Source organism: Haliotis cracherodii, unplaced genomic scaffold (genome assembly GCF_022045235.1).
Source record: "Haliotis cracherodii isolate W230 unplaced genomic scaffold, xgHalCrac1.p SCAF_7, whole genome shotgun sequence".
Lineage (NCBI taxonomy): Eukaryota > Metazoa > Mollusca > Gastropoda > Lepetellida > Haliotidae > Haliotis > Haliotis cracherodii.
In genome coordinates this window covers 40,841,506-40,869,432 of record NW_027266330.1, presented here as the reverse complement: position 1 = coordinate 40,869,432, position 27,927 = coordinate 40,841,506, and the positions used below count along the sequence as shown (strand labels likewise).

The following is a 27,927-nucleotide window of genomic DNA, read 5'->3' as shown; positions in this document are numbered from 1 at the left end:
GTGCCCAGAATCTATTGGGAGATCATAAGGGCCATAATGCCAAACTTAGAAGTACGTTCTTCACTAGTAACCAAAAGATAAATACATACTTTGGGCATACTAGGAGTGCTTTTTATATATTTATTGTTAACATTTAACATTTTTCCATTTTGTGACAAATTATTGTCATCCAATTATTTTTAAATAATCTTAAAATATCATTTCTGATATTTTGATGTTGACTTATAAAAATATTTTTCTCTTACTTTTCGGTAAATATGCATTGAATACCTATTGCTGATAACACATTTAGAATTTTACTTGTGCTGTCTTTGCACTTGTCTGGACAAATCACTGATGTCTGGCATGATCATACCAAGTGGTTGGTAGAATTATGTCCTCTTTTTGTCCAATTCGGACCTCCATACACAACTTTTACCTGTACCGCGATACGATGGAGTTCTCTCCCTTGTCAAACAGAGCGCGAGGCCTGGCTTTTACTCGGAGCTACTAATGTAAATAATGAACTTTTATCAGTAAAATATGCATTGTTTGATAAAATAAATGATATCTGATACAGAGAACACGAATAAACATAAAGGTTAGTGAGTGCATTTTGTTCCGTTTAGCGTACATGACAAGTACCGCGATACCCCGAGGTTGCAGGCTACATGTGGTTGTATCCTCGTAATGGCGCACTCGTGTCTGTGTCCTCGAGACGATGTACCCGTGGTTGTATCCTCGTGACGATGTACCCGTGGTTGTATCCTCGTGACGATGTAATCGTGGTTATATCCTCGTGACGATGTAATCGTGGTTGTATCTTCGTGACGATGTATTCATAGTTGTATTCTCGTGACGATGTAATCGTGGTTGTATCCTCGTGACGATGTACTCATGGTTGTATCCTCGCGACGATATACCCATGGTTACATCCTCGTGACGATGTACACGTGGTTGTATCCTCGTGACGATGTAATCGTGGTTGTATCCTCGTGACGATATAGTCGTGGTTGTATCCTCGTGACGATGTACACGTGGTTGTATCCTCGTGACGATGTACACGTGGTTGTATCCTCGTGACGATGTAATCGTGGTTGTATCCTCGTGACGATGTACTCATGGTTGTATCCTCGTGACGATGTAATCGTGGTTGTATTCTCGTGACGATCTAATCGTGGTTGTATTCTCGTGACGATCTAATCGTGGTTGTATCCTCGTGACGATGTACACGTGGTTGTATCCTCGTGACGATGTAATCGTGGTTGTATTCTCGTGACGATCTAATCGTGGTTGTATCCTCGTGACGATGTACTCATGGTTGTATCCTCGTGGCGATGTAGTCGTTGTTGTATCCTCGTGACGATGTACTCATGGTTGTATCCTGGTGACGATGTACTCATGGTTGTATCCTCGTGACGATGTAGTCGTGGTTGTATCCTCGGGACGATGTACACGTGGTTGTATCCTCGTGACAATGTAATCGTGGTTGTATCATCATGACGATGGTTGTATCATCATGACGATGTACCAACTCATGGTTGTATCCTCGTGACGATGGTTGTATCATCATGACGATGTACCCACTCATGGCAATACGGGTCAATAAGAAGATTGTATGAAGATCGTACGTGATATTATGACACAATACGTGTGTAATCAGGGTACATGTACGTCACTAAATAAACACTGTGGCTTAGTTTAGCACAGTTTATCAAAGTGAGCTAATCACAACGACGTACATTCAGTTACTTCCGTGTTGCAGGGGTCGTGATAAGGTCGGGTACAAAGGGTGGGGCAGAACGGTAGCCAGGAGTTGGTCCCACAGGAGACATACGTTAGTTTCCCCACTGCCAGCGTATGTTGGGTCAGATCCCTGTGTCTGCTCCTATGGCATTGCATCAACAGCGTTACGCGTTGAAACCACACCCACTCTCAAGGTTCAATTACTTTCAATGACTGACAAAGAAAGCGTCTTACCATAATAACGCTTCTCTTTCCATTCAGAATGACTGTGATCACAATATTTTACGTCAGCTTCTCACAGTAAATATTTGGAACAGGATAAAACACAACAAAACGTCTGATTTGGCGTCGTTTTAATGTAATCGTGAAAGCAAATTAAAAAAACGTGACTGCCGTCATTGTGTAGCTTATTTCACACAGAAAGCTGATTTTGAAATGTAAACTGAATCGTTTAAAAAATCATACTATGTTAAAAGTGAGTGAGATGGGTTTAAACAAGTGCATTTTCAAAAGGGAGGGTCCAAAATATCAAAATCCTCTCTCAGTCAATTTTACTGCCTACATTATACTACATTTGGTTTTAAAAAAACCCTGGGCCCACGTCTGGATTGTAAAGGCACGCCGTATGGTATTATATAAATATGTGTCAAGTTATAATGTGTTTGAAGTATTATTCTGTTAATCTCGATTGGATTATGCTGTTGGTCGCGTAATTATGTCTGCCTATTTACACACGACAGTGAAATTTAAAAATAAAATAAAAACGGCAAGTAATAAATAATATTCTAAACTCACTCCTGTGTAATATCAATTTTATGAAACTTGCGAATAGTTTGAAAACTTTGGTATTACACTTGGTATTACATTTGGTATTATCGGACTGGTCAGATACCAAAACTATTCACTCGTTTCATAAAATTGATATTACGCAGGAGCGAGTTTAGTATTCTATATTTATATCACAGCCTGTCAGCACAAGTAAGTGAGTGAATTGTGAATTGGGCTTAACACCACTTTGAACATTATTCCAGTTATATCACCTTGTATTTCCCTAATGATGGAGGACAGCCTGAAGTGATGCATGTCTCAGACGTTACCACTTTGGTGAAACCCTGGAGCACGGCTATGGTGCTGATTAACCTAGAAATCAGGGCTATCCGGGATTCCATAGGTTTCTGGCGTACACAAGGGACACAACTCTGCACAGCGAATTGCAGAGCCTTAGATGACTGGGCTACCCATGCCACCTGACAGCTTGATGTGGAAGGTATACCCATAATGATTCAAGTCCCAGACGTAAACCACTTTGATGAGGATGGTATGGTGCTGAGTGCACTTAGATTCAAACACTGGATCATGGGGTCCAGGATCCAGATCTGCACAGCGACTTCCGGCAGAATTATCACAAGACAATCACTAAAAGGTAGTTGTTGATTTATTGCATCACTTTATCGTTACAAGTAAGCAGGACATTGAACCAGCGGAGTTGACCCTCACCTGTACAGCTCTGTACACACACAGAGAATATAGCATACAATAAATACATCGCTAAGAGTGGAAATTCTGTACAACAGTAGCACCTGATACATATCAGAGAAACTTTCATGTAGACACAACTGTAGGCCTCAGATGTCTGGTGGTTGCATGAAGGTGTGATAATTATTAGCAAACCAGACAAAACTTTGTTGACCAGGATCCCGCTCCACAAAGTGATCTTAGTGCAAAGATGATCGTAGGCCTATGTTAAAGTATGGGAGTGACGATCACCTGAGCACTAAGATCTTGGGGAACAGGGCCCTGTTGAGTGGCCATATATACCAAAACACGTTGAGGGGGAGCATTTCTGTGATCCAGGGAAAGATATGGTTGCTGTGGCTTTGTTATTTGGAATAAGGTGTTTCCTTATTGTCCACTTTACCAAGTTGTGTAATGGTTACCAGGAAGGATGACACGTCTGGAATACTTCCTGGGGAGTTAATGACAGATTACTGGTTGAATTAAGTAGGATGGGCATGGGTGTAGCTCGTTATCATAATTATGAACAGTAAAAACAAGACAAAAAGTAAGAAATCCATAGCTAAACTAAATCTTTTTTTCCACCAGTTCGAAAATGTAACTCAGTGGGAAACGCTGTTCTTTAGCCACAGTACAGCTTTCTAGGTTGCACTAACCTAAAAGCCCCGAGACATCTTCTGTTGATGGCCGAAACTGCCGTCTCGTATGTGATCACTTTATTATAGGCCTATACTATACATAGGAACAGTATTCGGGAATAAAGTGTGGTGTGCACTGGGGTGAAGATGCTATACTATCCGAGTGCGGCTGCTTCTAGCTGGTACAGTCACATTCCTCTTGATGAACACACCACCATCACCGTAGCTCTTCTTTTTGGCTGACCCAGACCTCTTCTTGCGGGACCTTTGTCTCAAGTCCTCATCACTCATCTGAAACATACAGTCATTTCAGTCTGAAACACAAAGCAGTAAAACAAATCAACATGCTATGTACTCACACACACACGCCAGATATACTCCCTCTCACACACACACAGACACGCCAGATATATTCCCTCTCACACACACACACACACACAGACACACCAGATATATTCCCTCTTTCACACACACACAGACACGCCAGATATATTCCCTCTCACACAGACACACAGACATGCCAGATATATTCCCTCTCGCACACACACACAGGCACGCCAGATATACTCCCTCTTTCACACAGACACAGACACGCCACATATACTCCCTCTCTCACACACACAGACACGCCAGATATACTCCCTCTCACACACACAAAGACACGCCAGATATACTCCCTCTCAGACACACACAGACATGCCAGATATATTCCCTCTTTCACACACACACAGACACGCCAGATATACTCCCTCTCTCACACACACACAGACATGCCAGATATACTCCCTCTTTCACACACACACACACACACAGACATGCCAGATATACTCTCTCTCTCACACACACACACAGACACGCCAGATATACTCCCTCTCTCTCACACACGCACAGACACGCCAGATATATTCCCTCTCTCACACACACACAGACATGCCAGATATACTCCCTCTCTCACACACACAGACATGCCAGATATACTCCCTCTCTCTCACACACACAGACATGCCAGATATACTCCCTCTTTCACACACACACACAGACATGCCAGATATACTCTCTCTCTCTCACACACACACACACAGACAAGCCAGATATACTCCCTCTCTCACACACACACACAGACAAGCCAGATATACTCCCTCTCTCTCACACACACACAGACAGGCCAGTTATACTCCCTCTCTCACACACACACAGACACGCCAGATATACTCCCTCTCTCTCACACACACAGACACGCCAGATATACTCCCTCTCTCTCACACACCCACAGACATGCCAGATATACTCCCTCTCTCTCACACACACAGACACGCCAGATATACTCCCTCTCTCTCACACACCCACAGACACGCCAGATATACTCCCTCTCTCTCACACACCCACAGACACGCCAGATATACTCCCTCTCTCACACACACACACCCACAGACATGCCAGATATACTCCCTCTCTCTCACACACACAGACATGCCAGATATACTCCCTCTCTCTCACACACACACACAGACACGCCAGATATACTCCCTCTCTCACACACACACACACCAACAGACATGCCAGATATACTCCCTCTCTCTCACACACACAGACAAGCCAGATATACTCCCTCTCTCACCCACACACACAGACAAGCCAGATATACTCCCTCTCACACACACACACACAGACATGCCAGATATACTACCTCTCTCACACACACACACACACAGACATGCCAGATATACTCCCTCTCTCACACACACACACACAGACATGCCAGATATACTCTCTCACTCACACACACACACAGACATGCCAGATATACTCTCTCTCTCACATACACACACAGACAAGCCAGATATACTCTCTCTCTCACACACACACACAGACATGCCAGATATACTCTCTCTCACTCACATACTGTAGGTACTTACAGGGTCCATCTTGGTGTTGTCCAGGTGTGAGCGCAGGTAGGCCAGCTCACGGCGGAAGTCGTCCAGCTGACACTCTAGTTTCTCCCTCTTGACCCTCTCATACTCCAGCAGTGTCTCCAGCTCCTTGATGGTGCTGCACAAACAAAACTCACCTCAGTATGCGCCAAGACAAATACCCCTGGCTTGTAGCATAATCTTACTAATATATATATATATATATAGCTAATATTTTTTCCTTTATTTTAGTTCCAGTGGCAAATATGTCGCTGCATTTACATCAGCTAGAAATGAACCCCTATACATCTATCATTGTAATATAGGGGGGACACCGCCCATCTCCTCCCCTATGATGCTGCACGTACTGATCTTTGTCTCTCATCAGCTGCAGGCGATGTCTGTCCTCCACCAAAGTGCCTCCCAGCTGGCTGAAGTTTCTCTTGGCAATGTCCAGAAGACGCTCCAGCTCATCCACACGCATCTTGGCCCGACCTGATATCACAAATGTAGTTTAATGGTAATGTTCCTGAAGCAGCAGGGGTGGTGGGGTAGCCTAGTGGTTAAAGCTTTCAGTCGCCACTCCAAAGGCCCAGGTTCGATTCCCCGCATGAGTACAATGTGTGAAGCCCGTTTCTGGTGTTCCCCGCAGTGATATTGATTGAATATCGCTAAAAACGGTGAAAACCTTACTCACTCTGTCACTCAGTGTTCTAGTTGTGATGATCCTGTAGCCTACCTTTTGCCATGGCCTCGTTAGACCGCGCATCTCCGCCCATCTCCTCTTCCCGGGGCTCATCAACAACTACTTCAGTGTCCTGCTCGGTGTCCCCCCCCAGCAGCTTGATACAGGCTAGCTGAGCGAACCTGCGGGCCACGTCCTTCGGCGTCTCTCCTGCCTGGTTCATGATGGCCATGTCTGCACCCATCTGGATCAGCCACTGCAGCACATGGATGTGGCCCTGACCGGCAGCTGGACAACACGCACAGATGGTTATTATCAAAGGGGCTAGTCAACATGCATTAGAGATGGTTATTATCAAAGGGGCTAGTCAACATGCATTAGAGATGGTTATTATCAAAGGGGCTAGTCAACATGCATTAGAGATGGTTATTATCAAAGGGGCTAATCAACATGCATTAGAGATGGTTATTATCAAAGGGGCTAGTCAACATGCATTAGAGATGGTTATTATCAAAGGGGCTAGTCAACACAGCAACATACATTAGAGATGGTTATTATCAAAGGGACTACTCAACATGCAATAGAGATGGTTATTATCAAAGGGGCTAGTCAACACAGCAACATACATTAGAGATGGTTATTATCAAAGGGACTACTCAACATGCAATAGAGATGGTTATTATCAAAGGGGCTAGTCAACACAGCAAACGTACATTACAGATGGTTATTATCAAAGGGGCAAATAACATGCAATAGAGATGGTTATTATCAAAGGGGTTAGTCAACATACATTACAGATGGATATTATCAAAGGGGCTAGTCAACACACCAACAAACATTCAGATGGTTATTATCAAATTGTACAAAGATTTACCTGATGTCTTCAACATTATTGCCCTTCCAATCATTAGTCATATGGTAGGGTAGTTCTCCCCAAATGTCTTACGTTTAAGTAAACCTCCTGGTAGGGTTGCTTTTTTATGACTCTACTCAAAATATGTTATGCACCCAGTTTGCTTTACTCCTCAAACAAGAAAAAACAATGTTACTGTATAATCTGGATTGTCTTGACCTTGTCTTCACTTATCATGTTTAAACAGTTCCACCTTTCAAACAGACATTTCTTTATATACCCGTGAAGGGCCTGCGATGTCAGGGGTGTAAAGTGTACCTGTGAAGGGCCTGTAGTGTCAGGAGTGTAAAGTGTACCTGTGAAGGGCCTGTAGTGTCAGGAGTGTAAAGTGTATTTGTGAAGGGCCTGTAGTGTCAGGAGTGTAAAGTGTACCTGTGAAGGGCCTGCGATGTCAGGAGTGTAAAGTGTACCTGTGAAGGGCCTGCGATGTCAGGAGTGTAAAGTGTACCTGTGAAGGGCCTGCAGTGTCAGGAGTGTAAAGTGTACCTGTGAAGGGCCTGCGATGTCAGGAGTGTAAAGTGTATCTGTGAAGGGCATGTAGTGTCAGGAGTGTAAAGTGTACCTGTGAAGGGCCTGCGATGTCAGGAGTGTAAAGTGTACCTGTGAAGGGCCTGCGATGTCAGGAGTGTAAAGTGTACCTGTGAAGGGCCTGAAATGTCAGGAGTGTAAAGTGTACCTGTGAAGGGCTTGTAGTGTCAGGAGTGTAAAGTGTACCTGTGAAGGGCCTGCGATGTCAGGAGTGTAAAGTGTACCTGTGAAGGGCCTGCAATGTCAGGAGTGTAAAGTGTACCTGTAAAGGGCCTGCAATGTCAGGAGTGTAAAGTGTACCTGTGAAGGGCATGTAGTGTCAGGAGTGTAAAGTGTATCTGTGAAGGGCCTGCGATGTCCGGAGTGTAAAGTGTACCTGTGAAGGGCCTGCGATGTCCGGAGTGTAAAGTGTACCTGTAAAGGGCCTGCAATGTCAGGAGTGTAAAGTGTACCTGTGAAGGGCCTGCAATGTCAGGAGTGTAAAGTGTACCTGTGAAGGGCCTGCGATGTCAGGAGTGTAAAGTGTACCTGTGAAGGGCCTGCGATGTCAGGAGTGTAAAGTGTACCTGTAAAGGGCCTGTAGTGTCAGGAGTGTAAAGTGTACCTGTGAAGGGCCTGCGATGTCAGGAGTGTAAAGTGTATCTGTGAAGGGCCTGTAGTGTCAGGAGTGTAAAGTGTACCAGTGAAGGGCCTGCGATGTCAGGAGCGTAAAGTGTACCTGTGAAGGGCCTGTAATGTCAGGAGTGTAAAGTGTACCTGTGAAGGGCATGTAGTGTCAGGAGTGTAAAGTGTACCTGTGAAGGGCCTGCGATGTCAGTAGTGTAAAGTGTACCTGTGAAGGGCATGCAATGTCAGGAGTGTAAAGTGTACCTGTGAAGGGCCTGCGATGTCAGGAGTGTAAAGTGTACCTGTGAAGGGCCTGTAGTGTCAGGAGTGTAAAGTGTACCTGTGAAGGGCATGTAGTGTCAGGAGTGTAAAGTGTACCTGTGAAGGGCCTGCGATGTCAGGAGTGTAAAGTGTACCTGTGAAGGGCATGCAATGTCAGGAGTGTAAAGTGTACCTGTGAAGGGCTTGCGATGTCAGGAGTGTAAAGTGTACCAGTGAAGGGCCTGTGGTGTCAGGAGTGTACCTGTGAAGGGCCTGTAGTGTCAGGAGTGTAAAGTGTACCTGTGAAGGGCCTGTAGTGTCAGGAGTGTAAAGTGTACCTGTGAAGGGCCTGTAGTGTCAGGAGTGTAAAGTGTATCTGTGAAGGGCCTGTAGTGTCAGTAGTGTAAAGTGTATCTGTGAAGGGCCTGTAGTGTCAGGAGCGTAAAGTGTACCTGTGAAGGGCCTGCGATGTCAGGAGTGTAAAGTGTACCTGTGAAGGGCCTGTAGTGTCAGGAGTGTAAAGTGTACCTGTGAAGGGCCTGCGATGTCAGGAGTGTAAAGTGTACCTGTAAAGGGCCTGTAGTGTCAGGAGTGTAAAGTGTACCTGTGAAGGGCCTGCGATGTCAGGAGTGTAAAGTGTACCTGTGAAGGGCCTGTAGTGTCAGGAGTGTAAAGTGTACCTGTGAAGGGCCTGTAGTGTCAGGAGTGTAAAGTGGCTTGGAGAGGGGCCTGTAGTGTCAGGAGTGTAAAGTGTACCTGTGAAGGGCCTGTAGTGTCAGGAGTGTAAAGTGTACCTGTGAAGGGCCTGTAGTGTCAGGAGTGTAAAGTGTACCTGTGAAGGGCCTGTAGTGTCAGGAGTGTAAAGTGTATCTGTGAAGGGCCTGTAGTGTCAGGAGTGTAAAGTGTACCTGTGAAGGGCCTGTAGTGTCAGGAGTGTAAAGTGTACCTGTGAAGGGAGCAGGTGTGCATTACCTTTATGAGCTGGTGTAGATCCCTTGTCATCCCTCTCATTGATGTTGACAACACCATTCTCCACCAACATTCGCACATGATCCAAGTCTCCACTGGAGGCGGCCACGTGTGCAGGGAATGCTAGGTCTACAACACACAGGTCCTGGTATTATAGAAGATGTATACATGGAATGCTAGGTCTACAACACACAGGTCCTGGTATTATAGAAGATGTATACAGGGAATGCTAGGTCAACACACTGGTCCTGGTATTATAGAAGATGTATACAGGGAATGTTAGGTCTACAACACACAGGTCCTGGTATTATAGAAGATGTATATAGGGAATGTTAGGTCTACAACACACAAGTCCTGGTATTATAGAAGATGTATACAGGGAATGCTAGGTCAACACACTGGTCCTGGTATTATAGAAGATTTATACAGGGAATGCTAGGTCAACACACTGGTCCTGGTATTATAGAAGATTTATACAGGGAATGCTAGGTCAACACACTGGTCCTGGTATTATTGATGATGTATACAGGGAATGATAGGCCTACAACACACTGGTCCTGGTATTATAGAAGATATTTATAGGGAATGTTAGGTCTACAACACACAGGTCCTGGTATTATAGAAGATGTATACAGGGAATGCTAGGTCTACAACACACAGGTCCTGGTATTATAGAAGATGTATACAGGGAATGTTAGGTCTACAACACACTGGTCCTGGTATTATAGAAAATGTATACAGGGAATGCTAGGTCTACAACACACTGGTCCTGGTATTATAGAAGATGTATACAGGGAATGTTAGGTCTACAACACACAGGTCCTGGTATTATAGAAGATGTATACAGGGAATGTTAGGTCTACAACACACAGGTCCTGGTATTATAGAAGATGTATACAGGGAATGTTAGGTCTACAACACACAGGTCCTGGTATTATAGAAGATGTATATAGGGAATGTTAGGTCTACAACACACAAGTCCTGGTATTATAGAAGATGTATACAGGGAATGCTAGGTCAACACACTGGTCCTGGTATTATAGAAGATTTATACAGGGAATGCTAGGTCAACACACTGGTCCTGGTATTATAGAAGATTTATACAGGGAATGCTAGGTCAACACACTGGTCCTGGTATTATTGATGATGTATACAGGGAATGATAGGCCTACAACACACTGGTCCTGGTATTATAGAAGATATTTATAGGGAATGTTAGGTCTACAACACACAGGTCCTGGTATTATAGAAGATGTATACAGGGAATGCTAGGTCTACAACACACAGGTCCTGGTATTATAGAAGATGTATACAGGGAATGTTAGGTCTACAACACACTGGTCCTGGTATTATAGAAGATGTATACAGGGAATGCTAGGTCTACAACACACTGGTCCTGGTATTATAGAAGATGTATACAGGGAATGTTAGGTCTACAACACACAGGTCCTGGTATTATAGAAGATGTATACAGGGAATGTTAGGTCTACAACACACAGGTCCTGGTATTATAGAAGATGTATACAGGGAATGTTAGGTCTACAACACACAGGTCCTGGTATTATAGAAGATGTATACAGGGAATGTTAGGTCTACAACACACTGGTCCTGGTATTATAGAAGATGTATACAGGGAATGCTAGGTCTACAACACACTGGTCCTGGTATTATAGAAGATGTATACAGGGAATGTTAGGTCTACAACACACAGGTCCTGGTATTATAGAAGATGTATACAGGGAATGTTAGGTCTACAACACACAGGTCCTGGTATTATAGAAGATGTATACAGGGAATGCTAGGTCTACAACACACAGGTCCTGGTATTATAGAAGATATATACAGGGAATGCTAGGTCTACAACACACAGGTCCTGGTATCAATTTCTTTAAATAAGATCTTAGTTCTCGCTCCCAATAAACAAAGTTCTGAGAACATTCCATTATGGGTCATGTCAGAACCTTTCGCAAACTTTGAAAACCAATGAAATGATTAACAAGAGGTCGACATTCGCCAATCAGAAAGCAGCTTTCTTGAGCTTTACAGATGTACAGAGGTGTGACACAGAAGTCAGCTACTTACTCTCCGCCTCCACTGGGTGATCTCTCTCCCACTCAATGTTGTTGATGTACTCCAGGATGTTCTCCTTGTAGAACTGTTGAGCCAGGTCTTTGGGTGTTTCCCCATTGTCATTCCTAGCGCCCAGTGTGTGCATGGTGTTGCCCGAGTTGGTGACGATGTACTTGAGACAGGGCAGGTGGCCCTCCATGGCTGCCAGGTGGGCTGCAAACAAAATACACAAGCTGGAATCAACGGAACTGTCAGCATCTGAACAACACATTTGTGTTATATAACGTGTACGTACATACATGGCCAAACCACATTATCAGTGGTTCAAGAAGGGAGCTAACTCTGCTTGCCTACTCAAAAGTGCAAGGCGGGCACACAATCGAAAAATTAACACACTTGTAGAGAACATGTACTGCGACCATAACACTGTCATCACAAACTACTTTTTTTTTAACATGAAAGTTCCCTGCTTGTTAATTGGATTAAAATGTATAAACGTGTACATCATGGATATTGGAAAAAATAGGTCAGGGGCTCATTGATATTTATGAGTCATTCCTTTTGTGGAACAAGTTCCTGGAAAAGTTTGAGTTTTGTGTACATACCTGGTGTGTTCGAGCTACTTTGTTGTTTGTTCTGTAACACCGCAGTCAGCAATATTCCTGCTATATGATGGCGGTCTGTAAATTACGAGCCTGGGCCAGAAAATCCAGTGATTGACATCATGAGCATCAATCCTCTCAATTGGGATACGATGACATGCATCAAACAAGTCAGCGAGTTTGACCACCTGATCCTGTTAGTCGCCTCCTACGACAAGCATAGTCACTTCTTATGGCAAGCATGGGTCTTGTAGCTACTGGGTGAGTTGTATACATACCGGGTGTGTTGCCATTGTTGTCCACTTCATCAAGATGACCTCCCCATTTGACCAGCAACTGTATGCATCCCAGTCGGCCATGATAAGCAGAGGAGTGGATGGGCGTCCATCCATGCTTGTCCAAGGCATTCACATCCTATCAAAAATTAATGATTGTAATCTGAAATTTTCTTAAGATTCAACACTTTATGATTTTACAAATATGTCCCTCAACATAATCACCTGAAAACAATTAATCTTCCAGTCATTCTGAACAAAACAGAAAATAACCACTGTGTGCAGTATGGTGTGTGGGAGGGAGGTGTAGGGACGTGTGGCAGGCTCAATTATGTACATAACTTTTAATTAAGATTTATTAGTTAGTAGTAAGGTTATATGGCCTTGTTACCATTTAACTGATTAGTTTATTACGATATTTACATGATAAGAAGATATTATTAGTTATAATATTAGTTATGTTTTATACCTTAGTATTTTATACCTTAAACATTCATTCCATAGCTCTGTAACATTAAGTAAGCTCAGTCTAACTTCCACTAATTGTCACACTGCATGCTTTTGACTTACAGCACTCTTTGCCCCAGCGCGCCCCGGCCCAGTCTATTGTCTTGTTGATAGGCCAAGCTGGCCACAGCTACAACAATGTTTGTTGTTGAATTTTAGAAGTTCAGTTGCCATTTGTCACCTCAAGGAAAGACTCTGCGAGATTTATTGCTGCTTTCATTTCTATGTGAGGATTTGGATTTGTAGAAGGATTTATTCATATTTAAGGTTAGTTGGTTATTTATTTTATGATGTTGTATATATGGATGTTTTCTAATTATTGCGATTTGAAATAATATATATTGTAGAATGAATTCTTAATTTGATTTATTAGAAACATAATGCATCTTGTATATATTTATAGTGCTTGATGAACTTACAGTTCAGTGAGTAATTATTATCTGTATAAAACAGTATTAAACACAAAACCTAAATATATATATAAACTAAGTAATATAAACCCCTCTGGACAGTAATGGAAAGTAAATGTATGTCTGTATGCTTGATGTATGTTTGAAATGAGTGGCTGTTGTACTATATATTTTATACACTATTTTACCATAGGATATCACTTGTACATAGTATTCTGCATCTGTATTTCTTTATTATGCAGATTTCTCAGTAGCAACGTTCACCGTTCGATCATTGTCACGGTATTACCAGTTCAGGTATCACCTATCTGGTATGTAATGTTCGTTATCACTCTATATCATATTAATATATTTTGTATCTGTGTATTGATGTATTGTACGGATACGTCTGATGTATTGTGTAATGTAAAGTAAATGCTATTCATTTTAATGGAAGTGATATATATATATATATATATATATATTTTAGAAATTTAAAGAGTAACTATAACGGATTGTATATATTTATTTCTATGTTATATTTGCTTATGTTGTACTTTTATTGTTTCAGACTGAAATTAAGTACGTACATTCGTACTGATTATAAATTAAACGTCATCAGCCTCACCCCCAACAGCTGTTTGTGATTTATTTGGCCAGTAGAGCGCCTACTCCATTATCGGCCAACACAAGCACGGTTACAGACGTACCACTCCTGTGTGCAGTATGGTGTGTGGGAAAGAGGTGTAGGGACGTACCCCTCCTGTGTGTAGAATGGTGTGTGGGAGGGAGGTGTAGGGACGTACCCCTCCTGTGTGCAGTATGGTGTGTGGGAGGGAGGTGTAGGGACGTACCCCTCCTGTGTGTAGTATGGTGTGTGGGAAGGTGGTGTAGGGACGTACCACTCCTGTGTGCAGTATGGTGTGTGGGAGGGAGGTGTAGGGACGTACCCCTCCTGTGTGCAGTATGGTGTGTGGGAAGGTGGTGTAGGGACGTACCACTCCTGTGTGTAGTATGGTGTGTGGGAGGGAGGTGTAGGGACGTACCACTCCTGTGTGCAGTATGGTGTGTGGGAGGGAGGTGTAGGGACGTACCCCTCCTGTGTGCAGTATGGTGTGTGGGAGGGAGGTGTAGGGACGTACCACTCCTGTGTGCAGTATGGTGTGTGGGAGGGAGGTGTAGGGACGTACCACTACTGTGTGCAGTATGGTGTGTGGGAGGGAGGTGTAGAGACGTACCACTACTGTGTGCAGTATGGTGTGTGGGAGGGAGGTGTAGGGACGTACCACTACTGTGTGCAGTATGGTGTGTGGGAGGGAGGTGTAGGGACGTACCACTACTGTGTGCAGTATGGTGTGTGGGAGGGAGGTGTAGGGACGTACCCCTCCTGTGTGCAGTATGGTGTGTGGGAAGGTGGTGTAGGGACGTACCACTCCTGTGTGCAGTATGGTGTGTGGGAGGGAGGTGTAGGGACGTACCCCTCCTGTGTGCAGTATGGTGTGTGGGAGGGAGGTGTAGGGACGTACCCCTCCTGTGTGCAGTATGGTGTGTGGGAGGGAGGTGTAGGGATGTACCCCTCCTGTGTGTAGTATGGTGTGTGGGAGGGAGGTGTAGGGACGTACCCCTCCTGTGTGCAGTATGGTGTGTGGGAGGGAGGTGTAGGGATGTACCCCTCCTGTGTGCAGTATGGTGTGTGGGAAGGTGGTGTAGGGACGTACCACTCCTGTGTGCAGTATGGTGTGTGGGAGGGAGGTGTAGGGATGTACCCCTCCTGTGTGCAGTATGGTGTGTGGGAGGAAGGTGTAGGGATGTACCCCTCCTGTGTGCAGTATGGTGTGTGGGAGGGAGGTGTAGGGATGTACCACTCCTGTTCGCAGTATGGTGTGTGGGAGGGAGGTGTAGGGACGTACCCCTCCTGTGTGCAGTATGGTGTGTGGGAGGGAGGTGTAGGGATGTACCCCTCCTGTGTGTAGTATGGTGTGTGGGAGGGAGGTGTAGGGACGTACCACTCCTGTTCGCAGTATGGTGTGGAGGCTGAAGGAGTTGCCGTGGGCGGCCGCCAGGTGCAGGGGGGTACTGCCACGAGTGTCCTTTCCTGTCAGACTGATCCCGTTGTTAGCCAGGGCCTGTCAGCAGAACACAACTGTAAACTCATTCCAGATCATCAATCACCTCCTGACATTATCAATTAACATTGATGTTGAAAAACAGCTTCCCACCAAACACTTCAAAGGGCTGTCACTCTGCACATTAAGTGAAAATAAATCAGTCAGCAGCTTTCCATCCATTTTTTAATCAAAAGTAAGGCAGAAGGCATATTTTTATATATCTTGCTTTTCTTGCAGCTGACGATGTCTCACAAATGTCAGGATGGCTCTTGCATCAAGCACACAATTCTATCGAGAAATCAGGTTAATATTCACGTTTCAGTGTGCAGCAATGTGTAAGAAGCAGAGTGAGACAGGAGATTCAGGTTAACATTCACGTTTCAGTGTGCAGCAATGTGTAAGAAGCAGAGTGAGACAGGAGATTCAGGTTAACATTCACGTTTCAGTGTGCAGCAATGTGTAAGAAGCAGAGTGAGACAGGAGATTCAGGTTAATATTCACGTTTCAGTGTGCAGCAATGTGTAAGAAGCAGAGTGAGACAGGAGATTCAGGTTAACATTCACGTTTCAGTGTGCAGCAATGTGTAAAGTGCAGAGTGAGACAGGAGATTCAGGTTAACATTCACGTTTCAGTGTGCAGCAATGTGTAAAGTGCAGAGTGAGACAGGAGATTCAGGTTAACATTCACGTTTCAGTGTGCAGCAATGTGTAAAGTGCAGAGTGAGACAGGAGATTCAGGTTAACATTCACGTTTCAGTGTGCAGCAATGTGTAAGAAGCAGAGTGAGACAGGAGATTCAGGTTAACATTCACGTTTCAGTGTGCAGCAATGTGTAAAGTGCAGAGTGAGACAGGAGATTCAGGTTAACATTCACGTTTCAGTGTGCAGCAATGTGTAAAGTGCAGAGAGAGACAGGAGATTCAGGTTAACATTCACGTTTCAGTGTGCAGCAATGTGTAAGAAGCAGAGTGAGACAGGAGATTCAGGTTAACATTCACGTTTCAGTGTGCAGCAATGTGTAAAGTGCAGAGTGAGACAGGAGATTCAGGTTAACATTCACGTTTCAGTGTGCAGCAATGTGTAAGAAGCAGAGTGAGACAGGAGATTCAGGTTAACATTCACGTTTCAGTGTGCAGCAATGTGTAAAGTGCAGAGTGAGACAGGAGATTCAGGTTAACATTCACGTTTCAGTGTGCAGCAATGTGTAAAGTGCAGAGAGAGACAGGAGATTCAGGTTAACATTCACGTTTCAGTGTGCAGCAATGTGTAAGAAGCAGAGTGAGACAGGAGATTCAGGTTAACATTCACGTTTCAGTGTGCAGCAATGTGTAAAGTGCAGAGTGAGACAGGAGATTCAGGTTAACATTCACGTTTCAGTGTGCAGCAATGTGTAAAGTGCAGAGAGAGACAGGAGATTCAGGTTAACATTCACGTTTCAGTGTGCAGCAATGTGTAAGAAGCAGAGTGAGACAGGAGATTCAGGTTAACATTCACGTTTCAGTGTGCAGCAATGTGTAAAGTGCAGAGAGAGACAGGAGATTCAGGTTAACATTCATGTTTCAGTGTGCAGCAATGTGTAAAGTGCAGAGAGAGACAGGAGATTCAGGTTAACATTCATGTTTCAGTGTGCAGCAATGTGTAAAGTGCAGAGAGAGACAGGAGATTCAGGTTAACATTCATGTTTCAGTGTGCAGCAATGTGTAAAGTGCAGAGAGAGACAGGAGATTCAGGTTAACATTCACGTTTCAGTGTGCAGCAATGTGTAAAGTGCAGAGAGAGACAGGAGATTCAGGTTAACATTCACGTTTCAGTGTGCAGCAATGTGTAAAGTGCAGAGAGAGACAGGAGATTCAGGTTAACATTCACGTTTCAGTGTGCAGCAATGTGTAAAGTGCAGAGAGAGACAGGAGATTCAGGTTAACATTCACGTTTCAGTGTGCAGCAATGTGTAAAGTGCAGAGAGAGACAGGAGATTCAGGTTAACATTCACGTTTCAGTGTGCAGCAATGTGTAAAGTGCAGAGAGAGACAGGAGATTCAGGTTAACATTCACGTTTCAGTGTGCAGCAATGTGTAAAGTGCAGAGAGAGACAGGAGATTCAGGTTAACATTCATGTTTCAGTGTGCAGCAATGTGTAAAGTGCAGAGAGAGTAACAGTTTAGGGAGTAGCTGCAGAAATTCTGTATACTGGCATGCTGCAGGAGGGTGTTCACTCACTTGGAGACAGCCGTCCTGACCCCTGATGGCAGCAATATGTCCGGGGCTCCACCCACGGGGTGTGGTCACTGTGGCATCTGCACCATGCCAGAGCAGCCAATGCACACACTGAAAATAAAGTTACACTCACAGATCTCCATCCTTAATAAGGTTTCCCCCCCCCCCCCCCCCCACCCACCCCCCCCCCCCCCCCCCCCCACACACACACAAAGCATCTGGTGTGGCACAATATAGACTCGCCAAACATGAATATAGCATTTTTGTTCATTCACAGACCTTTATTAGACACAGACAACGTTAGACACAGACCATGCTAGACACAGACACAGACCATGTTAGACACAGACCATGTTAGACACAGACCATGCTAGACACAGACACAGACCATGTTAGACACAGACAATGTAAGACACAGACAATGTTAGACACAGACCATGTTAGACACAGACCATGTTAGACACAGACACAGACCATGTTAGACACGGACCATGTTAGACACGGACACAGACCATGTTAGACACAGACCATGTTAGACACAGACCATGTTAGACACAGACAAAGACCATGTTAGACACAGACCATGTTAGACACGGACCATGTCAGACACGGACCATGTTAGACACAGACCATGTTAGACACAGACACAGATCATGTTAGACACGGACCATGTCAGACACGGACCATGTTAGACACAGACAAAGACCATGTTAGACACGGACCTGGTTAGACACGGACCATGTCAGACACGGACCATGTTAGACACGGACCATGTTAGACACAGACACAGACCATGTTAGACACGGACCATGTTAGACACAGACCATACTAGAAACAGACACAGACCATGCTAGACACAGACCATGTTAGACACAGACCATACTAGAAACAGACACAGACCATGCTAGACACAGACCATGTTAGACACAGACCATGTTAGACACAAACCATGTTAGACAGAGACCATGTTAGACACAGACCATGTTTGACACAGACACGGACCATGTTAGACACGGACCATGTTAGACACAGACCATCATGCCTCTGGATCAAACAGTCCTAGCTGTCTCTGCTTCTAACTATTATTTGTGTACAAGACCCGTGAAGATTCGGGGTAGAATAGGTCTTCAGCAACCAATGCTTGCCATAAAAGGCGACTATGCTCTTCGTAAGAGGTGACTAATGGGATTGGGTGGTCATGCTTGCTGACTTGGTTGATGCATGTCATCGATTGATGTTCATGTTGTCGATCACTGGATTGTCTGATCCAGACATGATTATTTACTGACCGCCGTCATTTAGCTGGAATATTGCTGAGTGCAGCGTAAAACATCAAAGCAACCAACAAAACTTGTGTACATGAGTAATACAATATATGTGTGGTGGTATGTACACTTGGAATTGAGAAGACTGCAGAAAGGCTAGAATTAGTAACAAGAACTAGAAGGCATGAAAACAGTAAGTCTTTGAACATGACACATGTATCAAACCATTGTCCTGCAAGAACCTGTCTTACCTCGAGAGCCCCAACATTACATGCTGCATGGAGCGGGGTGAAGTTGTCTCGCTCATCAATCTCATTGATACTGGCACCATTCTTGACCATCGCCTCCAAGTGGAATACATCGCTGTTCTTCACGGCATCATGGATATTCTGGCACTGGCCTGGCACTCGTGGAACAGTGGTACCTTCAAGGATTTTAGATATATTACTCTTGTCACAACTACTGCATGGTAGACCCGGAGCTTTGGTACCTGCAAGGATCTTAGATATACAACGTGTCACATGCACCTACTGCATGGTAGACTCGGAGCTTTGGTACCTGCAAGGATCTTAGATATACAACGTGTCACATGCACCTATTGCATGGTAGACTCGGAGCTTTGGTACCTGCAAGGATCTTAGATATACAACGTGTCACATGCACCTACTGCATGGTAGACTCGGAGCTTTGGTACCTGCAAGGATCTTAGATATACAACGTGTCACATGCACCTATTGCATGGTAGACCCGGAGCTTTGGTACCTGCAAGGATCTTAGATATACAACGTGTCACATGCACCTATTGCATGGTAGACTCGGAGCTTTGGATTTCGAGGATTTGATGTTGTCAGTCCAACCCTATTATCTCGAACCTAGCAGGGCCATGTTGTTGAATCGAGCATGAACATCCAGCTGGATCAAGTAACAGGATTATAGATAAATAGCAAAACTAAGAACACAACACCTGTATACATGTGATGACAAATTGAAATTATTTTGCTGGCAATATCAATAACAATTGTGACAATGTATGTACTGTGCCCATGTACCTCATTAAGCATAGCAACAATGACTTAACAAAAGCAACAAAGTGCCACTCCTGCCCGAAGCTTTGATTCCTGTAATCACAATATGACTGGCACTTTTTGATGCAACCAGGTAAGTGATGCCATATATTTCTAATCATGTCAACACATGATGTTTTATTTGTTAATAAAGATGACCACTACAGTTGGATCAAAACACAAGTACATAATTGGTGGAACAATTGGTTGAGATGTGTGGGAAATATACTAGATATATTTGTGCTTCTCAAAACTGTTCATGTGGCAATATCAACTTCGAGATAAAGGTACAAAATTCTACAGTTAAGTTAAAGCTGGGACTGTGTCCAAGGGTCGAGATAGTGCTTTGTTTTCATACTTCAAATTCGAGATATGCAGGCAAATTTATATGTATTTACATATAGTGAAGCAGTAATATAATAATTGTGAAATATTATTATTTCATGGATACATTTGTGTTATGAATATAGAATACCAAACGAGCTCCCGTGTAATACCAATTTTATGAAACGAGTGAATAGTTGTGGTATCTGACGAGCGAAAGCGAGTCAGAAACCACAACTATTCACGAGCTTCATAAAATTGGTTTTACACGGGAGCGAGTTTAGTATTTTATTTATTACTTGCCATTTATAATGTTTTTTTAATTATACTGTTGAGTATGAATAGGCTGACACCTACACGATCCACGGCATAGTCCAATTGAGTTTAAAAAAATGATACTTCAAACACGTCAAAAGTTGAAACGTATGAATTTAATACCATACAACGGTCCACCTTTAGAATACACAAAATTATCGTAGGTCTAAGACTATCGCAACTCACATACTTTAACTTAGACTAACGACTGTCGTTGCGCCTTGTGGAACGGGCCTTGCATCTCTAAGTTTACCATAACGTAACAATACCCGATGACGTAATTTGTGGAATTTTGTTGCAAGATCCATCGGTGAAACAATGCCATGTGACGTCAGCCTCGCAACAAGGTTTTCTAGGAAGAAAATGCTCTCAAAATGCTGGTTGAGAGTGTAGATTGTGTCAATGAATGGCAGGGAGGTGGGTCCTCGCACAAGTGCAATAACTGCTAAAACTCGGATATGTTTCTGAACTAAAATATCTCAAATCAGTTGTTGTTCAGTTATTAATTATGACATGTAGATCTATATAAAATCATTGATCGATTAAGTCTTCTTGAATGAGTCTTTGATATTCACCCAGAAACCTTTAGTGTGCGAGTGTTACGGGTCTGGTATAAAATGTAAAAGTGTGGAGAATCCACGGAGCAAGGCAAGGACTGACAGTGACGGGATTACAATAACAACAGATTACAACAGAGCATGTCACGGGCTTGCGAATGACAAACCAATGGTGGAAACATTGTTCTTAGATTTCTAGTGGTTGATGAGTGTTCATTAAAACATTACAGTATTCCAGTGATCCATTTGACACAAAGAGTGCGAGAATTACCTGGCATTTCGTATTCTTGAGGAGATCAAATCCAACCACAGATCTGCTTCGTCCGGGTTTGTTGACGTTGTTGCTGCACAACGCGCACCTGTCTCGCGCAAACTCGGAGTGCAGACCAGACCAGGAACGGGGAAGCCTATTACAGAATCGCCGTGTTAGATGTAAACTTACTTTTTATTTTGTTTCAGCAGTATCATGAAATTTTGACAGAAACATACATGATTCGTATAATTCCATAGTAGTGTGTAGCAAAATAGGCAATAGCAGTTGTTAAACATGAAGTCCGCACACCAAAGTCCTACATCGATCGATTCCTTGTTTCGCGGACACGTGAATAGCCCATCCGGGTTAGATAAGGTATTCAGCAAGCCATGCTTGTCGTAAGAGGCGACAAATGGGATCGGTGGTCAGCCTCGTTGACTTGGTTGAAGCATGCCATCGTATCCCAATTGCGTAGGTCAATGCTCATATTATCACTGGACTGTCTGGTCCAGACACGATTATTTACAGACCGCCGTTATATCTGTGGGATATTGCTGAGTGCGGCGTAAAACACAAAAATATAAAACATAGATCTATCTATTTGTTTCAGGTTCGTTTTCTCAATGTCACTCGTGATCGAAAACCGTTTTATGACATTTTCACGAGTAACATAAACCTTGCATAGATGCATCAACTATGTGGAATTTAGAGTGTTCATGCAGTGTCCTGTCACGGTGACAACTGAGATCAGTGCCCATGGGTCTCTGAATGAAAGCGTCAAAACCCTCTCCATATTCATAAGAAATCTCTGCCAAAAAGCAGCGTCGATTGTACTATAGATCTAGATGTATATCATGGACACGTGGTCACCTCTTCCCTTAATGTCTTACTTCAATATCTGACATAGATCAACACTGGGGAAGTCACGTATTGTATTCTCAGCAAACTTGAAATAACAATTGCTTTCATTTTTGGGTCGGGTAGCTTAGTGGTTAAAGCGTTCGCTCGTCACGCCGAAGACCCGGGTTCTATTCCCGAAATGGGTAGAAAGTGTGAAGCCCATTTCTGGTGTCCCCCGCCGTGATATTGCTGGAATATTGCTAAAAGCGGCGTAATATATTCACTTTCACTCGCTTTCATTTTTGACAAAATTAGTTTTGCTGAACCTCTAGAGTTAGATGTGTAACTATATATATTATGGTCACCATCAAAAATGCCCCATGGATCAAGGAATGAACCTTTTCCTGAAGTTTGTCGTGTGGGATAGTTGTGAACAAAATTTTAAGTACAATGTTTCGATAGAATTGAACTTGCAAAAGTTCAAGCAGATCTTTTGAGATTTTGAGAATTAACATGGTATGAATTCCTCTTATCTCAAATATAGTATGTGAACATAGAGAAAGGCCTTCCCTAATTGTATTAACTGTTGTGGTTGATCTTTGAGACAGGGATTTAGTGGTACATTTTCTGGACCCAGTAACATATCTCTCTTGATTTGTATGGATTTATAAGGAGTTTTGTACAGAAGAGGAACACTTTATTGTCCCGAAGGAAATTTGGCCCTTCAAGGCCTCAGCTGATTGATAAATACATATACACATAATAAGAATATCGCAAACCTAATTGACATAACATGTAGCACTAGCGAATAAATGCACAACAATTTTAAGGTTTAGGTTTTAGGGTCAAGTTAAAAAACGATAGTATACTGATGTGTGATTTTACCAGATTTCTTTATTAGTTAACATACTTGTCTTATATGTGTCATTATTAGATATGTCACTTAAGCCACGTTCTTTAATAAAAAAAATAATAAGGAAGAGAATTTATGGATGTAAACTTCTTTCTTATGAGGAACACAACCTTTCGGAGTATATACTTATTCCTTAATTACGTGAATAATGCTATGAAGCAGAGAACCTATATATGTACCTGTAAGAATAACAGTAATAAAAAAAAAAAATACGTTATATCACGGCGTTAATGTGTTGGATAAAATCAGTGATAATATACACTTACTCAGGTGCAATACAGCGCCATAACTAGTAGACGAATGAATGTGGGTTCGAATGGATCCGACTGAAAGGGTGTGACGACGACTCGTGGGTACTTCAGTGTATGGAGTCAAGTTGCTTAATAGATACTGCTGCATAAGGCCAGGTTCACACAATGCCGAGTATGGCTCCCGTTTGAGATCAGACAGCGATACGACACCACAAGTTAAAAAGTCGGATTACAATCCTCAATGATCTGGAATGTCCTATTATTGTCTGAACGCAGTCGTGTACGTTCGTAACAGAGTCCTACGGATCGGGAAAGGTCCAGAAAGGTCGGCCAAGCACTCCCGACAGTATGGTGTGTCCCGTAACATTCGGGAAACGCAGCCGATTTTGTCTAGTCGGATTACAATCGTTACTATGTCGTGACAAATTCTGCTGTATCGGATCAAAATCGTAACAATGTCCTGTCTTGTCTGGACGGTGTCCTATGGATCGGGACGCTGTCGTGATGAACGGGCATGAAGTCTTCATTGCCGTTTCTTGTTGACTGAGTCCAGACCTTCCAGAATGCGAACCGTCTTTGTCGGTTCACTGTCCGGTCACTGTTGGATCTCTGTCGGTTCGCATTCGGGAGAATCGGGACGCAGTCGGGACAGATTCGGTCGTTTTTTACCATGCTTAAGATACAAATCGGATCAGATTCGGATTGAGAACGGGAGAATCGGGACGAATTCGGCTGGAAACGGCTGAATCGGGACGCTTCCTGAACTTTATCTGATTATTTGTGAATTTCCCGCCACGAATCACAGGATCTTGATCAGACTTTTGACAGATTTTAATCGGGAATGGTCCTGTTAAGAACGACAGTAAAAATCCAGAATGTGTGACTGAGCCTTCAACTGAGTTGAAACAAGGGACGCGACTCTGGTACTCTTGTTATCTCATTATAATCCCATAAGCGCGCGAGTGGCAGAACCGGGTAGACTCGTGGCGTGATGTGGACACTATGATAGTTGCGCGACTGTGTAAATACACTTCACTAAAATCTTGTATTACAGATAATATATCAGTCATGTAATATAACTGTCACACAATCAGTAGAACATCTATCACAGGCAACGTGCTACTCACATCTATACTTGTAGTCAGTATATGCTAGCTGATGTGCCACTTGATTGCTTTGCACAAACTGATAAACCTAAATATCGTATTTGCGAAAGGGAACTGAAAGCAGAGAGTGTACCAGCTTGTAGACTGTTATTCCCCAAGATAGTGCGTGTATGGTACGTGTGTGTGGTTGTCCCTGCCGGGTACAGTCGGGTGTCCCGCTGTGGACCACGCAGCATGGGCTGCATGATGTCTACACAGTTACACCCTTTACAACACAGCAGAGTAACATATTAACAAAATACACAGGAACAAAATATCAATTTGAGTTTATTTTTTTTGTTAAGATGTGAGTATATGTGGTTGCGAGCCCGCTGATCGTGGATTAAAACTTCGGTTTGTCAGCGCCATACCCGTACCCGTGGGAGGCACTGAAGTGGTAAACGTCTACGACCTTAGAACCCCCTCCCTAGCTCTCCCACATCAAAGAACCCCCCCCCCCCCCCCTCCCCCCACACACACCCCAAACACACTCCTCAACTGTGTACACTTCAAACAGTGTTTGTTTGTTTGTTTGTTGTTTAACGCCGCACTCAGCAATATTTCAGCTATATGAAGACGGTCTGTAAATAATCGAGAGTCTGGACTAGACAATCCAGTGAATAACATCATGAGCATCGATCTAAGCAATTTTGATACGATGACAGGTATCAACCAAGTCAGCGAGCCTGACTACTCGATCCCATTAGTCGCCTTTTACGACAAGCATAGTCGCTAGAGCAAGCATGGTCCGCTGAAGACCTATTCTAACCCGGATCTTCACGGGTCCAGTTGGCTATGACTGATTGACTGATACTGTTGATGAAACCCCGACCCTCTCACCCGAAACCTGATGTTAGTGCTGATGTTAGTGCTGATGTTAGTGCTGATGTTAGCGATGATGTTAGCGATGATGTTAGCGATGATCTTAGTGATGATGTTAGTGATGATGTTAGTGATGATGTTAGTGCTGATGTTAATGATGATGTTAGCGATGATGTTAGCGATGATGTTAGTGATGATGTTAGCGATGATGTTAGTGATGATGTTAGTGATGATGTTAGTGATTAAGTTAGCGGTGATGTTAGTGATGATGTTTGAGTAGTGGATGGTAATGAGAAACTACACTCGTGACACTAGATGTGGCATGTTTCTACATGAAGATCACGTCTTATGCAATCTTCTACTTTCTTGCATGTCTTTATATATATTAATTTTAATATAGCTATGCTGTCAGTACACTGAATGCAAACTCCAGAAGGTGGAGCTCTGTCAGACTGAAGACACCATCATGTATTAAAAAGTAGCCATTGAAGCAACACTCACCAGGTAACTACACGCCTCTGGTCGCTAGCCATGATTTAATCATCATATAATATATGGATGTCCCAAAGTTAGTTTAACCAGGTATATTTCTGAGATATGACTCAGTTCATTCACTAGTACAAACACACAGCGGTTGTTATGGGACTTTATACCATGCCATGATTCTGTGCACGTTCACCAGAAACCTGTTCCAGAATGTGTTTCATTCTTCCCACGTCGGTCACTATGGTAACGCTATCCATCTGTCTCGGCAGCCGACCGGAACTGGGATTCGTGCATGAGAGCGCGCGAGATGGAGTGATATTGATCCGGGTATCACTGATAACGTAGGAAGGAGGATCTTAGTCTTCATGTATGCCCAAGAACACCCCTCCAACCAATGAAACATTCCCACTGCGGACAGGTGATATCCTTTTTCATTATTCAAGATAAACACACTAGTTCCTACTTATGGTAAAGACACTAGTTATTCCCCTTGTCACCTCGCGACTTGACATCGATTCGGGAGCGATTCAGTTTTAGCATGATAATAACAAATCGAACAGGGGAATATATTAGCCGTATAACGAAGATTGGTTACATCGTGTGGTGATCAGGTGTACGTGAGTACTGGACGCTACATCACTGTATACGCCTGGACGTGACATCGCTGTATCCACCTGGACGTGACATCGCTGTATCCACCTGGACGTGACATTACTGTATCAACCATCACGTGACATCGCTGTATCCACCAGGACGTGACATCGCTGTATCCACCAGGACGTGGCATCACTGTATCAACCGTCACGTAACATCGCTGTATCCACCAGGACGTGACATCACTGTATCAACCGTCACGTAACATCGCTGTATCCACCAGGACGTGACATCACAGTATCCACCGTCACGTAACATCGCTGTATCCACCAGGACGTGACATTGCTGTATCCACCTGGACGTGACATCGCTGTATCCACCACGACTTGACATCACTGTATCCACCAGGACGTGACATCACTTTATCCACCAGGACGTGTATCATTGTATCCACCTGGACGTGACATCACTTTATCCACCTGGACGTGACAACACTGTATCCACAAGGGACGTTTATGATGGGGGCGCCGGACAACGTGTGTGTCAGATATGACTTCTACATCAACACTGAGGTAAGACTGTTGAGTGCACCACGGTAATAACTATAGATAGCGTCGAGGTAAGACTGTTGAGTGCACCACGGAAATAACTATAGATAGCGTCGAGGTAAGGCTGTTGAGTGCACCACGGTAATAACTATAGATAGCGTCGAGGTAAGACTGTTGAGTGCACCACGGTAATAACTATAGATAGCGTCGAGGTAAGACTGTTGAGTGCACCACGGTAATAACTATAGATAGCGTCGAGGTAAGACTGTTGAGTGCACCACGGTAATAACTATAGATAGCGTCGAGGTAAGACTGTTGAGTGCACCACGGTAATAACTATAGATAGCGTCGAGGTAAGACTGTTGAGTGCACCACGGTAATAACTATAGATAGCGTCGAGGTAAGGCTGTTGAGTGCACCACGGTAATAACTATAGATAGCGTCGAGGTAAGGCTGTTGAGTGCACCACGGTAATAACTATAGATAGCGTCGAGGTAAGGCTGTTGAGTGCACCACGGTAATAACTATAGATAGCGTCGAGGTAAGACTGTTGAGTGCACCACGGTAATAACTATAGATAGCGTCGAGGTAAGACTGTTGAGTGCACCACGGTAATAACTATAGATAGCGTCGAGG

General features: G+C 43.7%; 2 protein-coding genes across 2 annotated transcripts in view; one reads left to right on the top strand and one right to left on the bottom strand.

Annotated features, from left to right (window-relative positions):
* Positions 1 to 3,142: 3,142 nt before the first annotated feature.
* Positions 3,143 to 21,784, bottom strand: LOC139447252 (ankyrin repeat domain-containing protein 42-like). Its single transcript, XM_071228518.1, has 11 exons — positions 21,711 to 21,784; positions 19,431 to 19,603; positions 17,918 to 18,025; positions 15,600 to 15,719; positions 12,701 to 12,836; positions 11,833 to 12,033; positions 9,754 to 9,879; positions 6,528 to 6,761; positions 6,157 to 6,283; positions 5,795 to 5,927; positions 3,143 to 4,169 (listed from the first exon to the last, which is right to left on the bottom strand). Exons 1-11 carry the CDS (start codon positions 21,715 to 21,717, stop codon positions 4,029 to 4,031), a joined length of 1,506 nt encoding a protein of 501 aa, XP_071084619.1. The 5' UTR covers positions 21,718 to 21,784; the 3' UTR covers positions 3,143 to 4,028.
* A 5,143-nt stretch (positions 21,785 to 26,927) lies between these two features.
* Positions 26,928 to 27,927, top strand: part of LOC139448500 (uncharacterized) — a 48,341-nt gene continuing 47,341 nt past the window's right edge. The window contains exon 1 of the mRNA XM_071230048.1: positions 26,928 to 27,315. Within this exon, the coding sequence (XP_071086149.1) occupies positions 27,259 to 27,315 (57 nt within the window). The 5' untranslated portion in view covers positions 26,928 to 27,258. The remainder of the gene's footprint in view (positions 27,316 to 27,927) is intronic.